Source organism: Mustelus asterias, chromosome 5 (assembly GCF_964213995.1).
Source record: "Mustelus asterias chromosome 5, sMusAst1.hap1.1, whole genome shotgun sequence".
Taxonomy (NCBI): domain Eukaryota; kingdom Metazoa; phylum Chordata; class Chondrichthyes; order Carcharhiniformes; family Triakidae; genus Mustelus; species Mustelus asterias.
This window is the reverse complement of record NC_135805.1, coordinates 30,080,596-30,103,084: the sequence shown is the minus strand read 5'-3', so window position 1 is coordinate 30,103,084 and position 22,489 is coordinate 30,080,596. Positions and strand designations below refer to the sequence as shown.

General features: G+C 44.0%; 1 protein-coding gene across 2 annotated transcripts in view; it reads right to left on the bottom strand.

Annotated features, from left to right (window-relative positions):
- Positions 1–2,822: 2,822 nt before the first annotated feature.
- slc22a16 (solute carrier family 22 member 16) overlaps positions 2,823–22,489 on the bottom strand; it is a 112,831-nt gene continuing 93,164 nt past the window's right edge. For both annotated transcript variants that reach the window (XM_078212357.1, XM_078212358.1), the window contains exons 7-9: positions 20,556–20,665; positions 15,626–15,725; positions 2,823–8,706 (exon numbers count right to left, since the gene is read on the bottom strand). In XM_078212357.1, coding sequence (XP_078068483.1) covers positions 8,443–8,706; positions 15,626–15,725; positions 20,556–20,665 — 474 coding nt within the window. In that variant the 3' untranslated portion in view covers positions 2,823–8,442. The remainder of the gene's footprint in view (positions 8,707–15,625; positions 15,726–20,555; positions 20,666–22,489) is intronic.

Below are 22,489 nucleotides of genomic sequence, written 5' to 3'. Positions count from 1 at the left end.
AAAGTAAAGTTTATTTATTAGTCACAAGTAAGGTTTACATTAACACTACAATGACGTTACTGTGAAATTCCCCTAGTCGCCACACTCCGGCACCTGTTCGGGTAAACTGAGGGAGAATTTAGCATAGCCAATGCACCTAGCCAGCACATTTTTCAGATTGTGGGAGGAAACTGGAGCACTCGGAGGCAACCCATGCAGACAACAGGGAGAATGTGCAAACTCTGCACAGACAGTGACCCAAGCCGGGAATCGAACCCAGGTTCCTGGCGTTGTGAGGCAGCAGTGCTAACCACTGTGCCGCCCCAGGGAACTGGAAACTCATTAAAAACCTAACCTTTTCCAATCCCTGCTGTACATTATAGACTTGGGTACTCTATCAATAGGATAGGGAGGATTACCTCCTATAGGAGGGATGGATGGCTTCAGTACTATGCTGTTCCATTTCACTATGGGGGGGGGGGGGGGGGGGGGGGGGGCAAGAGAGAGAACAGAACTAACTGGCAGTGTAAATTTACTTGATCCTGATCACTTTCTTCCCGATTGCAGTAATTCCTATTTGCATGTGGAGGTTAAAGAAAAGTTAGCAAAATTGAATAGCTTCTTAATTAAACAAGGTGAAATGCAGAAGTGTCTGCTTGTCTATCCAATATTTATCTTTTGTTCTGGTTTCTTCTGCATGGTTTGAATTGAGATTCCAAGTGAAATGCGAAAATTCCAGACATTCAATTAATCTTTCAATAAAATTTATTAAAAGAAATTCGTATCATGTATAGTTGTGGAAAAGCAAAGAAAATTTCACTGAATTCCAGAATGAACATCCTAGTCCATAAAGACGGTTCCCAAACTCACTACCTGTAGCACTATAATTAGGATTTTATGGCCTTAAATTGAACTAATCCATTATAAACTTAAAGTGAGAACCTGCATGAATAGACTTTCAAACTAACAAATTAGTATCACTTTTATTCTTAAAGGGGAACCCTACTCTTCTGTTAAAAAGGGTACATTTAATTATTTTTGAGTAAATGCCTGTGGCATACGGTGCATTAACATACTATGTTGGTGGTGTGCTAGAACATGCTAAGTTTCCAATCTCAATCAAAATGGTAGCCAGGCACATTATTCCAGGGAACAAGAAAAAATATTAGATGACAAATCATCCCAGAGTGCCCCGACGCTTGATGGCAGCAGTAAATGAATTACTTGCTCTATTAGATCTTCTCTGACAAGGATTAGTCCATGACCTGTATGAACCTAACAATAAAGGGAGGAGATGAAAGCCACTGAGCCAGGGAATCCTCAGAGTTTGCAATCAATTTGGATAAATGCTTGATTTCTTCAAAACCTAGATAACGTCACTTGAATCCAATTCATTTGGAGCAAGCAAGGGATCCATTCTGAGCATTGCCTTTGTAACTTTAAGGATGGAGTAATTTGTTTTTTTTAAAATCAAGACAATGCCACTACTACTTGTTCTGCATTCAGGGAAAGAACAGAACTGTACCATTTTTAAATTTACCATTTTAAAAATTAGATAGAGTTCCCTTTTATTTAAAGTAAAAAAATTTACTCAAAGCAGTCAGGAAAATATTTCACCACTATATCTAAAATATTACAGCAATGATTTATTTGTGTATTGTTTCCTGAAGATTGTTGGATAGACAATTAACAGCAAACCATATGACACCTTCCAGAACTATGTCAATACTCACATCAACAAAACTAAATGATACTAATGCAAACTATGCTTAGCTTTCTGGCTTAAAGTCCACATTTGTCCCACAATGCATAACTGAAATGAAACTATTAAGCAAAGCACAAACCAATGAATTGCATTTGCTAAGAGTTAGTAGAGCTAGTATATACACACACAACTTGAGTTACATTCACAGCAATCAGATTTTTAGGTTTTGTGGTCCAATACATTTTTGGGTACAGTATAAATAATACACATTTTAATACAGTGACTTGAATACAGATTATCTAATCACAAATACAGTTTAATTTCAAACAACCACAACTAACCTGTCTAAACATCTACAGCGTAGGTCTATTTATATTTGACCTGCCATTTGATTTGGTTCATATTATGAACACATCAAACCTAATTTTGTAAATTATGTAAATATAGTGAGGCATTCTTTGCAGCCTCACTGCCTCTTTTCAGTGGTCTGAAACATTACGTCCAGTGCCACTAATACAGAAGCTGTTCTATGCTAATATTTTTACGTTTAAATGTTGTTCAAATATTGTAACTTTACACTGCCCAGAGTACCTTTTTTGTTCTGATTTAAGTTTGTGTCTGTGTTGATAACAAGGTTAGCATTCGGTAGTTCATTGTATCAATAAATCCTTCGAGGATTAGTAGAAAGCATCAAAGTGAAAGTGAGTTTAATGTTTTTGTTTATTGAGAGACTACTTTGAACAAGGAATTTTTCTTTGATTCCTTCACTTTTGGCTTGTTATCGTGCCTTAGAAATTGCCTAGTATTTTCCCATGAGCACTTTAACAGGGTGGGGGAGGGGGTGTTCAGACTGGGGATAGAGAAAAATCAATCTTGGGGACCACAAATGTCTGTTGCACTTTAACTTCTGTACGTTTCCACACATTGTAATACTAATCATGTGAATAGCCTCACCACTTTGGGGACAGCACAGAAATACTGAATTGAGAACTTTTGCATGTCTTTTCCACAATATTAGTCTCAAATCAATCTTGAATTCTAAAGGTTAGAAATACTTAAAACTATGAAGTCTGTACGTCTGAGTAATGAATTCTATGACTAATTATTTAATTTTTCTTCTAGCCTTGCTTTTTTTAAAAAACCATGCTCTAGATATTATTTAAAGAAAAACTGATCCCTTAACTTGCTGCATATTTTGTTTTGCAACGTTCTGTTTTAACAAAATGTGTCACCTTAACCACTTTACCAGACAAATTTCCAACTACTTTAAGTGGATAAAAATAGGTTCCACTGTTTCCTTTTCCCTATTCCGCCGCACCCCCCCCTCCCCCCAAACATCATACAAGATCTGTTTAAATAGACATACTGGACCTACTTAGAACACTACAGCAATGTTCATATTTGTTCTCAAATCGAAGCACCATTGCATTTTCATCAAGACACCGATACTAAATCTAGTACTGCCCAAGATTCTCATTTCCGCTAGTTGCAAGTGTGAATCTGAACGTTCTTCACGGACGAAAAAACTTTGGCAAAAATGACTAGCTCCCTTGAACTTTCTGCAGCAGATCAGACTGTCCAGGACATGCTGTACATTTACCGTTACTACTATGTTTACATTGACTCTAATGAAGAGAACACAATCTGTAAGGATAAAAGTCCATCCATATCAGTCGACTGCCCAAAATTTTTTAAAAACCACTCCAGAGTGTGCCAGCTGCCCACCTGTTCTGGCAGCAAAGAAGCCCGAGTCTGACTGGGTGCCTGCCAAGCTGCAGCCAACCACCAAATAGTATCTCAATGCAACTTGGCAGAATCAGGCAAGGTGGGTCTACAGCGATTTGCTTTTCAAATGGGGACCCATCACTTGAAACAAGTGGCTGTTTTGGTCACCCAGCAGCAGGCCCCTGTACAAATGCTCTTTCACGAGTTTTAAAATCATCCCTCAAGTTCAAAGAAGTCTGCCAAGTGGAACACGATGCAAAGCACGACTACTATCCCACTAGAGTCACCATTATCCAGAGAGATGGGCGTTACATATTCTAGCAGTGCATTCATACCCCTCTCAATTCTCCCTATTACCCCAGTAACATATGATACATAACTGATGAAAAGGACTTAACATATTCTGTTTCACCAGCCACTCTATCTGACCTAGAGGGATCTGGCTAGATTCTAGAGATGATTATCAAATTCATTACATAAAGTAATAAATAGTCTTTAAAAACAATATCCTCACATGAAAGAAGGATACATTAAATTTATATTTAAAATATAACTAAGCAAATCTCCTTTAATTATGTGATATGTTTTGAAAAATTCCTTCAAAGCACTTTGTATTTGGTAGAAAAGATGGCTGTTTAGACATTCCTTTTTTGTTATTTTTGGTACGTGCGCCTTTGTTATTTGAGATGGGAACAGGATGCAGCAAGATTCGAGTGCTGCAGAGAAGTGTCAAAAATATCAGTTTTCCTTTGGGCATTACAAACATAATGAGGCATATGCCAACCAGATAGAAAATAGCTCTTCAAAAAGTCCATGATAGATTGAGTAGACATCTGCTTCAGATAACCTAGATTGGGAAGGTCTGCACTCAATATACATTCTATTTTAAAACATGGATTTCCACACTCCCCTTCCCCCTTTTAAAATCAAATTATCATCTATATTTTATTGTCTATGCATGTGCCTCATTAGGTGAACAATATTTCTGGAGATGTTTACATTATCAATAGAAGTCCACCATTCGCAAAACATAAGTTTTGTGATTTTTGCACTGGGGCAACAGTAAATTATAACAGTATTCAAATCTGCATTAATTTGCCACTGATCAAATGAGCCACACTGTGACCAAATCTAAAGGATCGTTGTTCTTCTGTTTTTAGTATTAGTATGTAGTGTTAATAAATGTTATCCATCAAATTAACGCCCTTACCATTACCAGGAATTTCACAACAAACTTGCCCCCTTAGAACTGTAAACTCAATGCCTAATTCCCAATTAAAGGGGCTGTATTGCCCTGTTTCAGCTGCTGCCTCCTCCGATTGCAGTGATCTTGTCAGTTCAAGCGAATACAGGCCCAGAAACCAGCAGATTGGTGCTGTTCCATAGACTTCCCAGTATCAGACTAATCCCTTTATATGTGGAAATGGATTTCAAATATGGGGCACTCTGATTTGCTTCAGTATTGGCCCAACAGTGGAAAAAGAATTAACCACTGAAGTGCTGCCTGCAATACAGGAATACCAATTACTATGGGTGACTTGTGTACGTAAAGTGGCATTAGATAATTCAAATAATTTATGTCAGCCTCCTTTACTAGGGTGTAATAATAAAGCCATAGGTACAAGGCGGCAGTAGAGTAGAAACTGTGGAGAAAGTTCCACACTAGATTCTCTATTCCCTAAAATCTTGCCTCTCAACTTTTCCAACTTAAGGGCAAATGACCAGAGACACTTTGGGACTGTTTGCATTTCAGTTGTGCTGCCTGGTGCCTCAAACATTGTTCTTTCATTCCTGGTCATAAACCAAGTGCAGAACCACCAAGGCTGGTAGTCTGGAAGATCTAACAAGAATTGTTCTTCTCAGTAGCTGCTCCAATGCTTGACATTTGGTTCTGTAGCCAGAGTGACAGCCCTGCTTGAGCAACCCATCAACACCGGGTGTGGGTGTCGCGGAATATTCATGTGCCCATTATTTGAGTAAATGTCATGCATTAATATGCTTTTTGTTCTTTTATATTACTTAATTGCTAATAAGTTTAATGCATTGTTATGGTTCCACAAATCAAAGATTATCTTTGCAGGTTTACTGACAGTTGACATTGTAATACCTTGAAGTTATCTAGTCTTTAACCTCTTACCTTCCTGACTACAAAGGGCAATATGAACGTAGGAGAAACAGCATGGATCACTTGGATGGATTTTTTAAAAATACCAAAAGTTTTTTAATATTACTTTGAAAAGGCCAAATTTCTAAAGGGGTTTGAACCCAACCTGATGATGGTTTTTGCTACAAATTTTTTAATTTTTATTGCTGTAAACAATTAGGTTGATGACGACTAAAAACAATTTTATGGACGTTACATTACTGAGTGATGATGCAGAATAAATGGAGAGAAATCAATCATTGACCTGTAACATTAACTCGGTTTCCTTCTGCAGGTGCAGCATGATCTAGAATAGATCTACAATGCAGAAGGAGGCCATTTGACCCATCACATCTGCACTGACTGTCCAAAAGAGCTTCTTACCCGGGCCCACTCCTACCTCCCTATCTCCATAACCCCGCACATTTACCATGGCTAATCAACCTAACCAATAAATCTTTGGACAATAAGGGACAATTTAACATGGCCAATCCCCTAACCTGCACATTTTTGGACTGTGGGAGGAAACTGGAGCACCCAGAAGAAACCCACACAGACACGGGGAGAACGTGCAAACTCCACACAGTCACCCAAGGCTGGATTTGAATCCAGGTCCCTGATGCTGTGAGGCAGCAGTGCGAACCACCTTGCTGCTTGCTGAGGGTCCATGATTTTTGTTTCTATTTCAAATTTCCAGCATCCACAGTATTTAGCTTTCCTGTTGTAGAGATTTTATTCTGTTTTCTACATCAGTTCCTGTTCTCATGCAGTGTTATGGGTGGGGCCACCCAAAGACTGAGACACTTCCTCATAGGGGATGAAGGTCAATTAGAAAGATAATCATATGTAGGCCGCAAGTTCTATCAGTCGCGTGTAGTACAGAACTTGAATATTGCTGAAAAGGGAGACGGGTTGCTGAAAATTTTAACTTTTATTCATTAGGACAATGCAAGAATATCAAATTTCAAACAATCCCAGTAATTTATATTGCTGGGGAAAAAGGGTGCTGATTGATTTGCAAGTCAATTCTGGCTAAGGCATTGCCATGGAAAAAGCAATTGCTCCCCATGCACCTGGCTAATTCAAGAAAAAGCTGCAAGGCTTGAACATAGTCCTTTAGTTTGCTTAACCCATTGTTCAAAACATTGAGACACTTTGCCTTTTCAGGGTGATTTGAGGCAGAATGTGCACTTTTCAGTTTGAAAGAGGTGGCGATTGACCCATTTGTGAGATACACAGCAACCAGTGATCTGGTCAGATATCCACTGTCCCGCCAAATAGTTCTTATGTGCTCTATTTCTGCAACAAGCTGGCAAGGTGAGCAAATGGCTAGTGTTCTTTTTATAACAGGTTAAGAATGCTATTTCTCACTGCAACTATATAGTAGGTGCACAAGTGGTGTTTTCCACTACTTGGATGTTGCCATCAGTCCAAAAAGATGTTATACTTACCACACAACTGAGCAACATCATGCATGAATTTCAGCACTAATGCAATACCAGGTATGTAGGTCGTGCGTCCCAACAATTAGCTGATCAATACAAACTGCATGTTCCTTTGGTTGTTCACGATAGACAGAGTACACACATACTGAACCACTTTGCACTTGTAAAACCCAATCCTGAGTGTGCCAATAACTTCACTAACAACAACTTTAGGAAAATCAGTTAAGCTTGTAATATGGTTCATTTACGCTTGCCTGATATGACATATGCTGGGACCTATTCTGTGCAAATAAAATGAATATACCCAAGCTTTGTGCTTTTTAGTTATGCAGGAGCTCAGGGAGTCTTTAGTTCTCTGTTGCTTTCTCCATAGCTATGAGTCAGCCACTGCGAGTTGACTTCCCAACCAATCAGTAATCTTTTATGTGATGGTTTGAAATTTGGTATTCTTGTGTTTGTCCTGATGAGTGCAAGACAAAAAGCTTTGGTAATATGTCTCTCTTTTCAGCAATATTCAAGCCACATGTTTTATTACATTAATGGAGAGCTTTTGCCCGGAATTGGTGGATGAGCCAGAATGACCAGAAAATTGGGAAAACATCAGGATGTTTGCCCTCAAAAATATACATTTAAATTTTGATGCAAATGTTGGTGCTATCAAAAAGATGACACCACTAGCAATAAAAATACAAAAGATTGTGTTTTAATGTCTATGCTAACCATCTGTAGTTAAAGATTGAGATACCAAGTGAGGATCAAGCTCAATTTTAGTGGATTGCGTATAGCCGATATGGCAATGTTTACTCAACTAATTGCAAAATAAGGTGTGTATTTTTTTGTTGGTTCGTCAACATGACAACAGAGAACAGCTTGTCTTGACTCATGATTTGTATATCTAATGCAACAAAATTAGTTGTCTTAGTTTCCTGCAAATTTGAATTCCCTCACCAAAATAGCACATCTCTCGTCATCCAGTTCTGATTAATGTTAAAGAAAACCTCAAAGAACTATTTATCAGTAATTTCTGAGGTCCTAGTGGATCAAAATTTAAGAACAGGCTTATTTTTAAACCACAACAGTTGATAAGAATAAAAAATGCAGCCTACTGTAGGCTATGAGTTAGACTGTTATCAGTCAATATTCATTTTGCAGTTAAATTCCAATATATCTAAATCAGCATGCACTATAATTGATAAGTTGTTCTCTTGATGTCTAATAGGACTATCCTGACCACTTAACTAGAGTAGGGACAATCTACTAAAAATAATATTGGGTTTTACTATATATATATATATATGTATATCTATATATATATTTTTGTTTGCAATAGGTGCCAAACTGCTTGTATACTTTTGTTAATTCACAGATTGAAGATATTAGTATCTAATCAGTACTAACACTGTAACACCTGGCCATTTCAAGGCTTTGTGATGAACATGTGAGCTTTACAACCGTGTTAAATGTTCAATCAGATTCTGCTCTTCCTTTGATTTCTCCATTCCGTCGATGATATAATCTGGTTTCTCAATACTCGCCATGGCAGCACTGCTATTTCCTCCACGTAGTGAGGCTTCTTTGGCTTTGTCTTGTTTCATTTTGTCTTGCAATTGTGCAGCTTCCTCAAATGTTTGGGTCAGGGGTCTCCCAAGGGTTTCCGGGAGCAACAGGGTCAGTAAGCCAGTCAGAATGGACATGATTCCAACAATCAGCTACCACAAAGGGACAAGGAAGATATTAGTATTTTTTTTTAAATGGCCACTGTTAAATTTATTACATATTTAAAATCTTAAAAGAAATCCAATACCATCACACTTGCATTTATTGTCCTCATTATTTATCATTAGAAAAGAAAACATTAATAATACCTGCTAAAACGTTGAAGCCACACAAGGTGGACCAGCAGCATTGCACATTAGTATTACACTGCTTCAGGAACAAGGTTTAGAATAATACAAGTCTGCAAAGCTGATTGTTTCTAATTAACTGTGGGAAATTGCCACTGTCAGACACTCTCTCCAACTTAATCAAAGAGAAACACTGGCTGTGTTAGCAGCGGGCGCAAGACCCATAATGGCTACTAAATCAAACAAGAGATTTGTGCTGGCAAGGTCTCAGTTTGAGAGTATTTCTGCGTCCCGTCGGCAACATAATCAGGATCACACCCAACAAGGGCATGAACCAGATTTCCACAAATTTAACTACATTTTAATCTAATTAAACAGGTTTGACATCATAACATTCGCCCATGATGTCTCCTCTACACCCCCTTCCCTGACAGTGTGACATCATGCTGGTGCGAATCACTACTGGTTTGTAAAAATGAAAGCCAGTTGTGACAAATACGCCAGGGGTGTGTTGCTGCCTGTATGCCCCAGGGGTTTGAGAGACATGCCTGGGCAAAACCCCTTGCAACGCCTAAGGGTACTGCCAAGGTGGCATTGTCAAGGGGGCATATGCACGGGGGGGGTTACTGCGGTAGCGTGGCAGAGCATGCCATATTGTGGTTGAGCGCGAGTCAAGAGCATGGAATGGTGGTTGAGTGCAAGTCCAAACTCCTGTTCTGCCATGGTGGAGCGCAAGTCCAAGCTCGCAGAGCATCGGTTGGAGAGTGGCAGTTGAGGATTAAGGGCATTTTCATCGTCGTCCCTTGTACAAAGTTTAATCTGAAGAAAACAATATTGTTACTTTCACCTGCGGAGTAATTGTTGAGCCGCGCAGTTATTACAATTACTCTCCTGCAGTGCGGGGTGTTCTCTTTCTGCGTGTGATGGTTGGGGGTGTTCCCCTTGTCCGTCAGGGGCGTCCTGATGTCAGTGGGGGGGGGGAGGTGGTCCCAATGTCCATGGGGTGGGGAGCGCTTTAAATTTAACTTTGAGATTTTTAAATGGCGCCCCAATCTCAGAATCTCGGTGTTGCTGGTGCGTTTGGACTCTGTCCCTGCAGCTGGCTGGGATCCTCGCCAACACGCTTGAAATTACACAGGGTGCCATTAAATTAGGTGAGAAAAAGCAGCTGTTTCATACAGCTTTTCTCGCCTGATCCAGCATTGGGCAAATTTGGAAAGATTGCACCCAGTGAATCCACTTTCATCTGTGAAAACAATCAAGCAAAATAAAACCTCCCAAAATATTAATCTAAAGCTCTTCAACGCCATTGCATTCCACGGATTATGATTACATGGTGCCAACCATGATTTCACATGGGAGATTTCAATATAAATACTCACTCCTTGTGATGATACTGTGCCCTTTAACTCCAGGGAGGACACAGACACACTGTCACTGCATTGACCAGCACCAAGCACCAGTGCAGAGACATTCACCTCGGTGGGAAACATTCATGGTCAGGCTTCTGGGGCACTCTCTGGTGAACACCACACTGCTGCTATTGCACATCAGGTGGAGACTGGAACATCCAAGGAAATGGCCAGTCAGAGGTCTGATGGCTTCCCGAGAACTGCTGGCCCCAAGGCAGATGTTGGGCCTCTGGAACAGTTCATCCCTGCAACGGTCAATATGCAAAAGCAGAGCCAGGCTTTGCAGGAAGGGGTGTCAGCGTACTTCCAGCTGATGCAAGCACAAGTGGAGGTGTCTGGCAGCCTCATTTAGCATTGAGTGGTACCCAGGCCAACACTGCACAGAGTGGCATCCACGGTGGTCAGCTTGGACCAAGATGTCCGTACCATAACTAATAATTTCCAAAGTGTGGCCCATTCAATGACATCCATGACTCCCTCGATGCCAGCGACGTGTCGGTGTGTAACTGGGTCCAGGTGCCCAGGACCGCAGATTGCTTATGTGCATCAGAGTTTGGCCCAGTCACACAGGACACTGATTGAGTGCATCCACAGCATTGCCCAATCGTAGAGCGATATGTGCCAGTCACTGAGGTCCATGGCTAAGGGCATTGGACCCATGGTACAGACAATGTCAGGCGAGGAAGAGATGGAGCTGAAGGATTGGGGAAAGGGGAAGTAGGCAGGAGCCCAGAGAGGGGGGAACAACGGCACAGCCAAGGCAGAGTGGGGAGGTTGATCTGCCAGACAATAAAGCTCCTACACCTCAAATCAGGAGGCAATGGGGGCCTCCCTTTTCCAACGTCCCTGGATCCTGGCCATCGGATGCTCAGCTCTCTCGGCATCCTCCTTATCTGCTCAGTCTTGGTCCTACTGTCTGATGAGGCTGCCTGTTCCTGCTCCACTGTGTTGCCCCGCACAAAAGCAACCATGATCCATGCCACCCTCTGGGTGCTATATTGTAGCACCCTGCCAGACCAGTCCAAACAGCAGAATCGCATCTTGAGGATGCCTATGGACCGCTCGATAATGCTCCTGGTGCCAGGGTGGGTGGGCCTCATTGAAACACATTTCCCCTTTGTTCTGGCGCCTCCAGATTATCAGCCATAACCTTAATGGGTAGCCCTTGTCCTCCATTAACCATCCCTTCGGCCGAGAGTGACCCTTGTGTATGTCCCAGGATGTAGGAGTCATGCATGCTCCCAGGATAGCGTGTACAGAAGTGCATAATGTTCAGGAGGAGTTAGAAGTTCATGGAGTGAAATCCCTTCCTGTTAATGAAGGGGCGCCTCATTTTGAGATGGAGCTTGGAGGGCGGCATGGGTGCCATTTATTGTCTCCTGGATCTGGGGCATCCTGGCGATGGCACAGGCATCCTGATGGGCTTGGTTTACGTGGAAGATGATGTAATCAGATGCCCAGGCATACAGGACATGTCATGTCACGGAGATACCTGCGCACGGAGGTTTGAGAAATGCCGTTCAGATCCCCAGTCGAGCCCTGGAACGATCCAGGTGCATAAAAGTTCAAAGCAGCCGTGAACTTCATGGCCACCAGGAGTGGGTGTCCTCCTCCCCCTCGAGGTGTCAGGTGGGCTAAAACCTGGCACAGATGCTGCACCGTCTCCCTATGAAGGCTCAGTCTTTGGTGTCCAACAGCTCATTGAATGACCAGCCATGGTCTACAGAAAGGCAGGGTTTGTACCCACTCCACTGCCTGATAGGTGGCCGGCAGTGGAGCCTTTGAGGCAGCCCCCTAAAGATCAAGGCCTGGCTCCTGTTATGCTGGATCAGGCATGGGATGGCCTTGGCCCCATCACCCATGCCTATCTGCCTCTGCAGCAGACAATACCATGAAAACTAGCTGGCCAGGCCACAAGCCAAAATTCATCTTTTCTCAATGGGAAGGATGGAGAAGGGGAGAGAGGGGGAGAGAGAGAGAGAGACACTCAGCATCATCAAACACCCTGTTGCCCTCAGGTTCTCCCTTATTCCTGAATCATGTAGCGTTGGAAGACCGATGAACCTTCTCCATTGCAGCTTGCAGGAGCTGCTTCCTCCAAGAGTGAGATGACAGGATCACAGACACTGGCCCTTGCTCCCTCAGAGCCGACCAGGGCCTCTGGGTTGGGTGATTCCTAACCTCACTGCATGTAATCAAACTCAAAAGTGCAGTATGGCCACACAAGTAACAAGCACTGTTTCCACTCATGCCAGGCTGATATGTAGTCCCCTCCCCCCCACACAAAAAACCCAGGGCATTCCTGCACTCCCACCCTTACTTGACAAACCTCCTCTGCCCCCGGCCCAGGTTATCTGGCGGCCGCTTCTTGGAGCTTCAACCCTCAGACATCAGTCATCTTTCCTTCCACATGGAGAACCCGTGTCTGCATATCCATGATGGGCTCCGCTGAACTCCTGTGTTTCGCTGGGAGTGCAATGGAGGGTGCCTCATGGAGGGTGCCTCATGGAGGGACTCAGTATGAGCTGTGTCAGGAACTTGTGTGCTGGGGAGGTGAAACCACTTCTGTGGAGTTATGGACTGTCATAGACTCTCATACAGAAACATATAGAAACCCTACAGTGCAGAAAGAGGCCACTTGGCCCATCGAGTCTGCACTGACCACAATCCCACCCAGGCCCTACCCCACATCCCTACATATTTACCTGCTAATCCCCCTAACCTATGCATCTCAGGACACTAAGGGCAATTTTTAGCATGGCCAATCAACCTAACCCGCACATCTTTGGACTGTGGGAGGAAACCGGAGCACCCGGAGGAAACCCACGCAGACACGAGGAGAATGTGCAAACTCCACACAGACAGTGACCCAAGCCGGGAATCGAACCCAACGGTACTGTGCTACCGTGCCACCCTCCGGGGACAGGGGGTGGGGAGGCCTGGCCTGCAGGTTTAGAAATCCTATCTCTGCCCTATAGATGTAGCCAGATTGAGCAGCTTGCAGAGCTGAGACAGCAGCGTTAAATCCTTAATGGGGCTTGGAGTGATTGACTCAACTAGAACTTCCTCTATGTCACATGGGCTGACTGGCAGAACACTGATTCAGCGAATACTGGTTGATGTGCTCATTCATTGGACTCTCTTTGGCTGACCCCCCTCTTTAACCAGGTCTTCAGCTGTGACAGAGACATTGAGAGGGTTTGTACATGGGCCAGTCAGTCTCGAAAGAGCAAGATCCCAAATGCATCTGACGACTCCGTCGAGTAGGAGCAGTTCATAGAGGTGCGCCAACAGGTCAGGGTCGCTTACTGAACCACAGGAAAGCCCAGCGTACCCGTGGATTCCTTTGAGAGTAATGCAGACTTGCAGATGGTCAGAGTGCATGACATATATACCTCATTACAGGAGGGATGTGGAAATGATTGAAAGGGTGCAGAGAAGATTTACAAGGATGGTGACTGGATTGGTTGGCATGCCTTATGAGGATAGATTGAGGGAGCTCGGTCTTTTCTCCTTGGAGAAACGAAGGATGAGAGGTGACCTGATCGAGGTGTACAAGATGTTGAGAGGTATAGATCGGGTGGATTCTCTGAGGCTTTTTCCCAGGGCTGAAATGGCTGCTACGAGAGGACACAGGTTTAAGGTGCTGGGGAGTAGGTACAGAGGAGATGTCAGGGGTAAGTTTTTCACTCAGAGGGTAGTGGGTGAGTGGAATCGGCTGCCGTCAGTGGTGGTGGAGGCAAACTCGATAGGGTCTTTTAAGAGACTTCTGGATAAGTACATGGGACTTAATAGGATTGAGGGTTATAGTTAAGCCTATATATAAGCCTAGGTAGGTAGGGACATGATCGGCGCAACTTGTGGGCCGAAGGGCCTGTTTGTGCTGTATTTTTTCTATGTTTTATGTTCTATAAGATCCCTTAGGCCTCTTACAGTTCAAACAGGGAGAATTTATAATAGAGAACAAGGAAATGGCAGAGCAATTAAGCAACTACTTTAGTTAAATCTTTATGGGGGAAGATAGGAATAACTTACCATAAATGCCAGGAAACCAGGAGTTTGGTGAGAAGGAGGAATTGAAGGAAATTATTTTTACCTATAGCGCTGGAGAAATTATTGGGACTGAAAGCCAATAGATCACCAAGGCCTGATAACCTATGCCCCAGGGTACTTTAGGAGGTGACCATGGAAATAGTGAATGCGTTCGCTGCTATCTCCAAAATTCTGTAGGTTCTGGAACATTCCTGGCAGATTGGAGGGTGGCAAATGTAACCCTTCTATTTTAAAAACAAGAGAGAGAGAAAACAGAATTACAGAGCCATTAGCCTAACAACAGCAGCAGGGAAAATGTTAGAGCCTATTTATCAACAGGATACTTAGAAAAGATCAATGGGATTCGACAAAATCAACATGGATTTATGTGGGGGTAGGGCCTGGGTGGGATTGTGATCGGTGCAGACTCGATGGGCCGAATGGCCTCCTTCTGCACTGTAGGGTTTCTATGATTCTATGATTATCACTCAAGGAGACATGGGTTTCCTCTGGGTGCTCCGGTTTCCTCCCACAGTCCAAAGATGCGCATGTTAGGTGCATTGGCCATGCTAAATTGCTCCTTCGTGTCCCGGGATGTGTAGGTTAAAGGGATTGGAAGGGTAAATACGTGGGGTTACAGGGATAGGGTCCGGGTGGGATTGTTGTTGGTGCAGACTTGATGGGCCAAATGACCTCCTTCTGCACTGTAGAGATTCTATGATTCTACGATTCTACATCGCAGGTGAGACATGCAACCGAAACCACGCTACATAATGACAGGTCAGCTGCCTGAGAGTGACACCTTAGGGATTACTCTAAACCCTCCCCTATGCCCCACAGCATGAGGACGTTCAGCCAAGCCACTCCTGTGATCCAGGGAGAGGGGGTGGGGGAGGAATCCTCGAGGTCAGTCCCAAGCCACCAGCACCAGTGCCCGCAGGTGCTTTGCGAGACTCCCCGTACACCCTAGTATAACTTTTACATGGTGCCTTATCGCCTTGCCCCCTCTTGGTGCTTAGCCTGCCAGGTCCCCACTTTTCAGAACCTGTACATGTGACTTCTGACAGGGAACATCTTGAACAGCCGTTGAATCAACATCCTAACCCACTAATGAGATGCTAAGGAGGCTATTTGAATATGGGCTTCCCGCCCATTCTGGTCGTGAATCCACTGAGGGCCAGCAGTGCAGCCTGTGAGGGTCGCAACAGGTTTGGTGCCCGGCTCAAAGACCGTTTTTCCGCCGACTCCTGATTCTCTGGGCCATTGCGATGCTTGCTGGGAGCTAGCAGACCTGGAGAATACCCCGATAATAGCTAACTTTTAATTAAAAATCTTATTACCTGCGGCAGAAAGATCCACACTGATGAAAGGAGAACACAAAAAGGCGCCACTGTGCTTCCAACCCGAGCCATCATACTCCCACTACCGACAGCCAATGAACTGAAAGAAAACATTTTTCACCATTATTATGTAGCTTTTATCCAGAATTATTAAAGCTAGAGTTCACACAGATTTGATGGTTGACAGAACCCCTGAAGACTTAACCTAACAGTGGCTGTTTAAATAATCTGCAATATCTTCCAATCAAGTTATGAAATTGGGAGAACTCCACAGAAGTTCGGGTCAATGGCAGTTATCTTGATTTCTCCCAAATTCCCAATCACCACGCCTCTAAACTGGGTACTTGGTCAACCCATTATCTTAATCCACTGATACTGACTTCCAGTAAAATACACCCTGTAAATGGATCATAATTTGCTCATTGACATGAACTCACTCTCCACAGATGCTGCCTGACCGGAGTATTTTTAGCATTTTCAACTCCTGTTTCATATTTCCAACATATGCAGTATTTTGCTGCTGTCTCATTGAGAGGATTCTGTCCACAAAGATCCCTGCATTATGGAAGTCTGAAGATTCTCATAATTTCCTTTGTTAATTTTAGCAACAAATTTTTGGAAAAACCCATCTGGCTCACTAATGTCCTTTAGGTAAGGAATCTGCTGTCCTTACCTGGTCTGGCCTACATGTGACTCCAGAGCCGCAGCAATGTGGTTGGCTCTCAATTGCCCTCGAAGGGCAATTAGGGATGAGCAATAAATGCAGGCCAGCCAACAACAATGTTCCCACGAACTAATAAAAGAAAAGTAAAATTCTGCGGATGCTGGAAATTTGATATAACAGAAAATGCTGGGAATACTCAGCAAGCCAGGCAGCCTCTGTGGAGGAAGAAAGTGTTAACTGGCCAGGTTTTCCTTTCAGAGCCAGGAAAAGGATGTCTTCCAGATCCTCCCAGGTGAAGGGATGGAGGTAAGTGGGACAGAAAGCAGTCGCAGGCCCTGATTTTCACAGGGCAGCCTGTTAATTGACTGGAGCGCAGGTTGGGCAACCAATTAGCAGCCATGGGAGCTGGAATGGAGGTGGGACTGAGTGTACATAGGCCCAATTCAAATAGACCATGACAGTCATTAATGAGGCTGTTGTTTTACTCCACGAATTGCACTAGCAGACATGTAACAGCAAAGACAAAGAGCTGGAGCTCAGGGCAGAGTTGCTGCTCACTTCACAGAAGTCCACCTTGAGGCAGTGAGGGAGAGGAGGGAGGTCCTCTTTCCGGGGAGGTGGCAGGAGAAGGCCACTCTCCAAAACCAAGAACATATAGATCAAAGTCTTTGACACCGATAGGACACAAAAGTGTGGTCGGTAAAAAAACTGGGTTCAGTGCTGGAAAAAGTTCAAGAACATTACAGGAGGGATGTGGAAATGATTGAAGGGGTGCAGAGAAGATTTACAAGCATGTTGCCTGGATTGGTTGGCATGCCTTATAAGGATAGGCTGAGGGAGCTCGGTCTTTTCTCCTTGGAGAGACGAAGGATGAGAGGTGACCTGATAGAGGTGTACAAGATGTTGAGAGGTATAGATCGGGTGGATTCTCAGAGGCTTTTTCCCAGGGCTGAAATGGCTGCTACGAGAGGACACAGGTTTAAGATGCTGGGGAGTAGGTACAGAGGAGATGTCAGGGGTAAGTTTTTCACTTAGAGGGTGGTGGGTGAGTGGAATCGGCTGCCGTCAATGGTGGTGGAAGCAAACTCGATAGGGTCTTTTAAGAGACTTCTGGATGAGTACATGGGACTTAATAGGATTGAGGGTTATAGGTAAGCCTATATATAAGCCTAGGTAGGTAGGGACATGACCGGCGCAACTTGTGGGCCAAAGGGCCTGTTTGTGCTGCACTTTTTCTATGTTCTATTTGTCTTCGCAAGGCGAGTGAATGCCAGAGCCTCAGGGATGGTCTTTGGGTATCCATCCTCCAGCAACTACGCGAGCCGGGGAGCCTGGGGCCAAATGCTACTCCTGAACGATGTCCAGGGTACCTATTTGAGCCCTCAGCTAGTCTATGAGCCCTAGTACTGTTTAAAAGCTTGCCAACACTGATGCATATAACTTCCTATTTAAATGGACAGTAAGTAGTCTCCCAACACCAGGTTAAAGTTCAACAGGTTTATTTGGTAGCACCTGTTGAACTTTAACCTGGCGTTGTGAGACTACTTACTGTGCCTACCCCAGTCCAACGCTGGCAACCCCACAGCATATCTCAATGGACCATAGAGATCACCAGTGCACCTCATCGCTTTCTCTCTCATCCTTGCAGGAAGAAAGGAATTTTAATGTCTGGGAAAGGGCACTGAAAGAAGAAAGAATGTCCCATTTACGCATAATTACTGCTTTAGAGGAAAGGAACTCAGGAGGTCACTGTGTGGCTCCCCTGCTCCAGGAGTAAGTCAGGGAAGGAGAGATGGGCATTCCTGGTGGAGGGTGGAAAGATATTGCAATCTGTAGATGCACTCCTCCCTAACTGACAGCTTAGCAAAGATAGCTTGATTGGGAGGCCTCTGAACTGCAGGGGTTTCTGAACTCCAAGGCTAGTTCTCATGATCTCTTGTGTCTGCCACACGTTCTGACATTGAGGGGCAAGGACAGATTCCTGTATCTGCACTGGGGCGAAAGCTGGCATCAGAGCAAGCACCATCACAACTTACAAGTGCACCCTCCATCACTCTGACACTGTCACCTCAGTGCATCCTTGCATACGATTAGACAACGTGACACACTGGTTGATAAGCAGGAGGAGGTGACAGAGGCAATTGTGGGGAGCCCCCTCAGAGTATGGAGGATAGACACGCCCATGCTCGGGTAAACAGGGATGCAGGGCCTCAGAAGTCACAACAAAGCAGTTCTACTTAAGACCAGTAGCAACAGATGCACTCACACTTGTCAGAGACATTCCCAAGGCAGTGCACAATCATAGGCTGAGTGTGCAGTCCAATCAGCTCACGTGCATGATCATAAACGTGGATCTTGAACTCACGAGCTCCTCCGTAGAGTGGCTGATCTCACTGAGTGCTACCACGTGGCCCTGAATGGGCGCAGGAGCAGCACATTGACAGGCACAGAATGCATACAGCCACGCTCTGTGGCCTTGACCAGTCAGTGATGTTGATAGTTCAGAGATGCCTGGACGAATATCATTTGTGCCAGTGACTGGTACTCCTCTGTATCCATCCAGAGTGCCATCCAAGGGCTTTGGTCATCACCAAGGAGGATGAGGATTTCATGGGGCACCAGATCATCATTGGTTTCCTTGACCCCTCTGACTGAGAGTCTATCTTTGCAGCAGGGCAGAATAATGGAGATTGCCAATGCTGTTGTAGCTGCCTCTGGAGGTCCCATAATAAGGATGACTGCCATGTGAATCTCAGTGCAAGCAGAAAGAAGCAATCAGTCTGCCTCCACCTCATCTGAGACCAATGTGTAGAAATGGCCAAGAGAAAAGGCCACCATGTCAGGCAGAGCACTGAGTGGTTCACTGGGGGTTTATCTCAGCTGTGAACGTGCAATTTTTCACTCCATATAAATACGCAAGACATGAAGTGAAGAATTGCACGTTCACAGCTGAGATAAACCCCCAGTGATGCAAGACATCAGACACATGAGCTTCCATTCTTTAATGGCTAGACAGGAAAATAGGGAAGAGGTGGTGAAGGGGAGCAAGTATCCTTGAAGGGGAAAAAAGTGCACTCCTCACTGGCAGTAAGAACAGATCTGTTCCAGGCTGCGTTTTCAATGGAAGTGTTTTCACAGGCAGTTCAAAGTGAGTTCTAGATCATGCTGTCCTCGTGAATTAGAGTTCAGATGAAATGTGCCAGGATCAGATGATCTTTGAAGTTGGTGAGATCATGCACTCAGCTGGGCTCCAGATAATGTCTGGAAGCTTTATCTCTTCTCTATGTCCCCATGATGTCAGGAGGGTGGTGACTCCCTACGTTGCCCGACCACTTTCCCTACAACCTGCACTCTTCTGATGGCTCCTGTGTGCCACTGACTGAGTTCCCCTTTTGGCCATTCTCCCTTTTATGGGCCAAACTAATTTCAGGAGGCAGCTTTGACTGGCTCCCCACAGCCTTGAAACTCCATGCACCTAGCCTGCCCCTGAATCAGCACACAACCCACCCACCCACAAAATCCTAAACTAGCCCTCTACGAGCTCTCATAAGTTCATAAGATATAGGAGCAGAATTAGGCCATTCAGTCCATCGAGTCCGCTCTGCAACTCGATCATGGCTGATCTGCTCTTCCCCATTTTCCTGTCTTCTCCCCATAACTTCTCAACGAGCTCCTTAACTAACTGAATTGAACTTACTGCCAAATCCAGCAGGCTTCCTGCGCCAGCTTTCCTCTGACTGGATTAAATTTGCTGGCGACAGGAAACCAGCGTGCCAGCCAGTGTCACTATTTTCAGCAACAGCCTGCTTACACTCCTGCCCCCAGCAGAACCCAAAACCCTGCCTAACATTTCAGGTCTGTGACCTGGATTCAAAGCTGTGTATAGAAAGAAGTGTAAGGGAGACCCAGTAATAAAACCCTTCAACCATATGGTTGAAGAGATTTCTTATATTGGCTGTTTGGGTGAGGTACCAAAGAGCTGTGCCAAAGTCAACACCTTCATGAGTGGAGGGAAAATCAAAGATCTGTGCCTCTTTTATAGTCCTTTGAAGGGATGAGGTAGAACATAAAGACTACTTTCCAAGATGCCTAGCCACCTGAAATAAAACATTATTTCTGTATTACATGGTTTATCAATCTTGGTCATTGCAATGCTCTAAGTTGTTCCACCTAGTTTCCAATGTGCTTTTTGGCATCCTAAATAGAGTAGCTTCATAATATATTCTTATCTCAAAGCAATTGAAGCACAGTGTTTGTACCACTTACCGTATTATAGTTGGGTATAGCTCAGCAGTGTACAGATAAATCAACCCAAATGCCACAGCTATGGCAAATTTTCCAATCATGCTTACAGTGATAGACAGTGCCTCAATGTCCTGTATAAAATAGAAAAGAATATTCAGTGTCACTTCTCCAAAACATTTCCTCCCTGAAACTACTTTCTACTCCGGCAACTGCCTCATCTTCACCATGCTACACAGGAAGGCCAGATAAATCCCTAAATGAGGAAGAAATTCAGAGAGCAGTCTTTTGAGCAACTCCCACTCTCTGTTTAGAGGTCACTTAAGTAAGTGCACCATTGGCAGCAGCTGGAGTTAGATTCGCTGTTAGAAGGTGGCCTTGGAAAACCACGACGTGAGGGGAGAAGTAAGTTTAAATCAGGGCAAAAAACATGAATTGATAGGCATGGATGTGTAGGAATTAGAACAAGTTACACTTGTAATGTGGATGGGAACTTATAGCATCATAGAATCCCTACAGTGCAGAAGGCCCATTGAGTCGGCACTGACAACAATCCCACCCAGGCCCTATTCCCGTAACCCACATATTTGCACTACTAATCCCCCTGACACCAAGTGGCTATCTAGCATGGCCAATCCACCTAACCTGCACATCTTTGGAGTGTGGGAGGAAACCAGAGCACCCGGGAGGAAACCCACGCAGACACAGAGAGAATGCGCAAACTCCACACAGACAAATCACCCAAGACTGGAATTGAACCCAGGTCCCTGGAGTTGTGAGGCAGCAGTGCTAACCACTGTGCCACCGTGCCACTCTTAACTATCATTATACTTCATTTGCCAGTCAAATTAAAGGGGGCTTTAGCCAAGGTTCGTATTAGCAAGAAGGAACAGATATAAAACCTTAAAAAAATAAAGCCACTTACTAAGTTGTCAAATATGAATTAATTGCATAAACGAGGGGAATGGAATAATTCAGGCGTATTAACTCCTGGGCCTCATCTACATGGTGGTCCCTGAAGCCAATGTGAAGTGACAGGTGGGCTGAAGTGGAATGTTAGACAAGAGAGACTGGCCCCTTGAGAGAATTAAAAGAAAACGTTGAACAACTTATTCCATGGGCCTATATTGTGCCAGCTGCATCAACCAGGTTATACTGATGCCGGCAGAAATACATGTTCAGGTTTTCTTCAAAAGAACAGGTATGTCTTAATCAGATTTTTTTTTATAGTTAGTGAACTATTATCTCAATTGTAGAAATACAGGCCAGGATTTTCATGCCCTCTCATGGCAGGACCCATTGCCACAGGATGTGGCAGGCCAGCCAAAGTCCACTGATTTTCAGTGGGACTGGATGATCCCACTGGGTGGTGGCTCAGAAAACTCCCCTACAGTTTCAAAGTGTTTGAATCCTGAGAATATAATCCTGTTAGTCGTTTGTTAGTTGCAGAGTCAATCATGCATACTTCCATTTTTTAAAGAGGAATCCACTCTGAATTCACAACACCCCCCCCCTTACAGTATAAATCTTGTCATATTTTCTTTGTCTTTAGCTCTGACGAAGGGTCATCCAGACTCTCTCCACAGATGCTGTCAGACCTGCTGAGATTATCCAGCATTCTCTCTTTTTGTTCCACTCTCAACAATGGCTGTTTCTCAAGTCTCTCATTCTAAATGTTGTGTATTAATACCCATCGGTGCAGCATTGTGTTAAACATGATTAGAGTTTCTGGCCAATAAATTAAATTTGCATACAAAGTGGCTTTGGGACCACAATTTGCATATGCAAGGCACTTAATGCTTATTTTAGGTGGGTGTTCTGGAGACTGGTGCCTTTCCAGGGAAATTGTGTAGTGGGAGATTGTGATCTAAAATATGGCTTCCCCAACACTAATTCCAGACTAAAAAGGCAAAGATAATATTAAATTTCTCCCTCATAATTGTTGCTTTCTGTCAAAG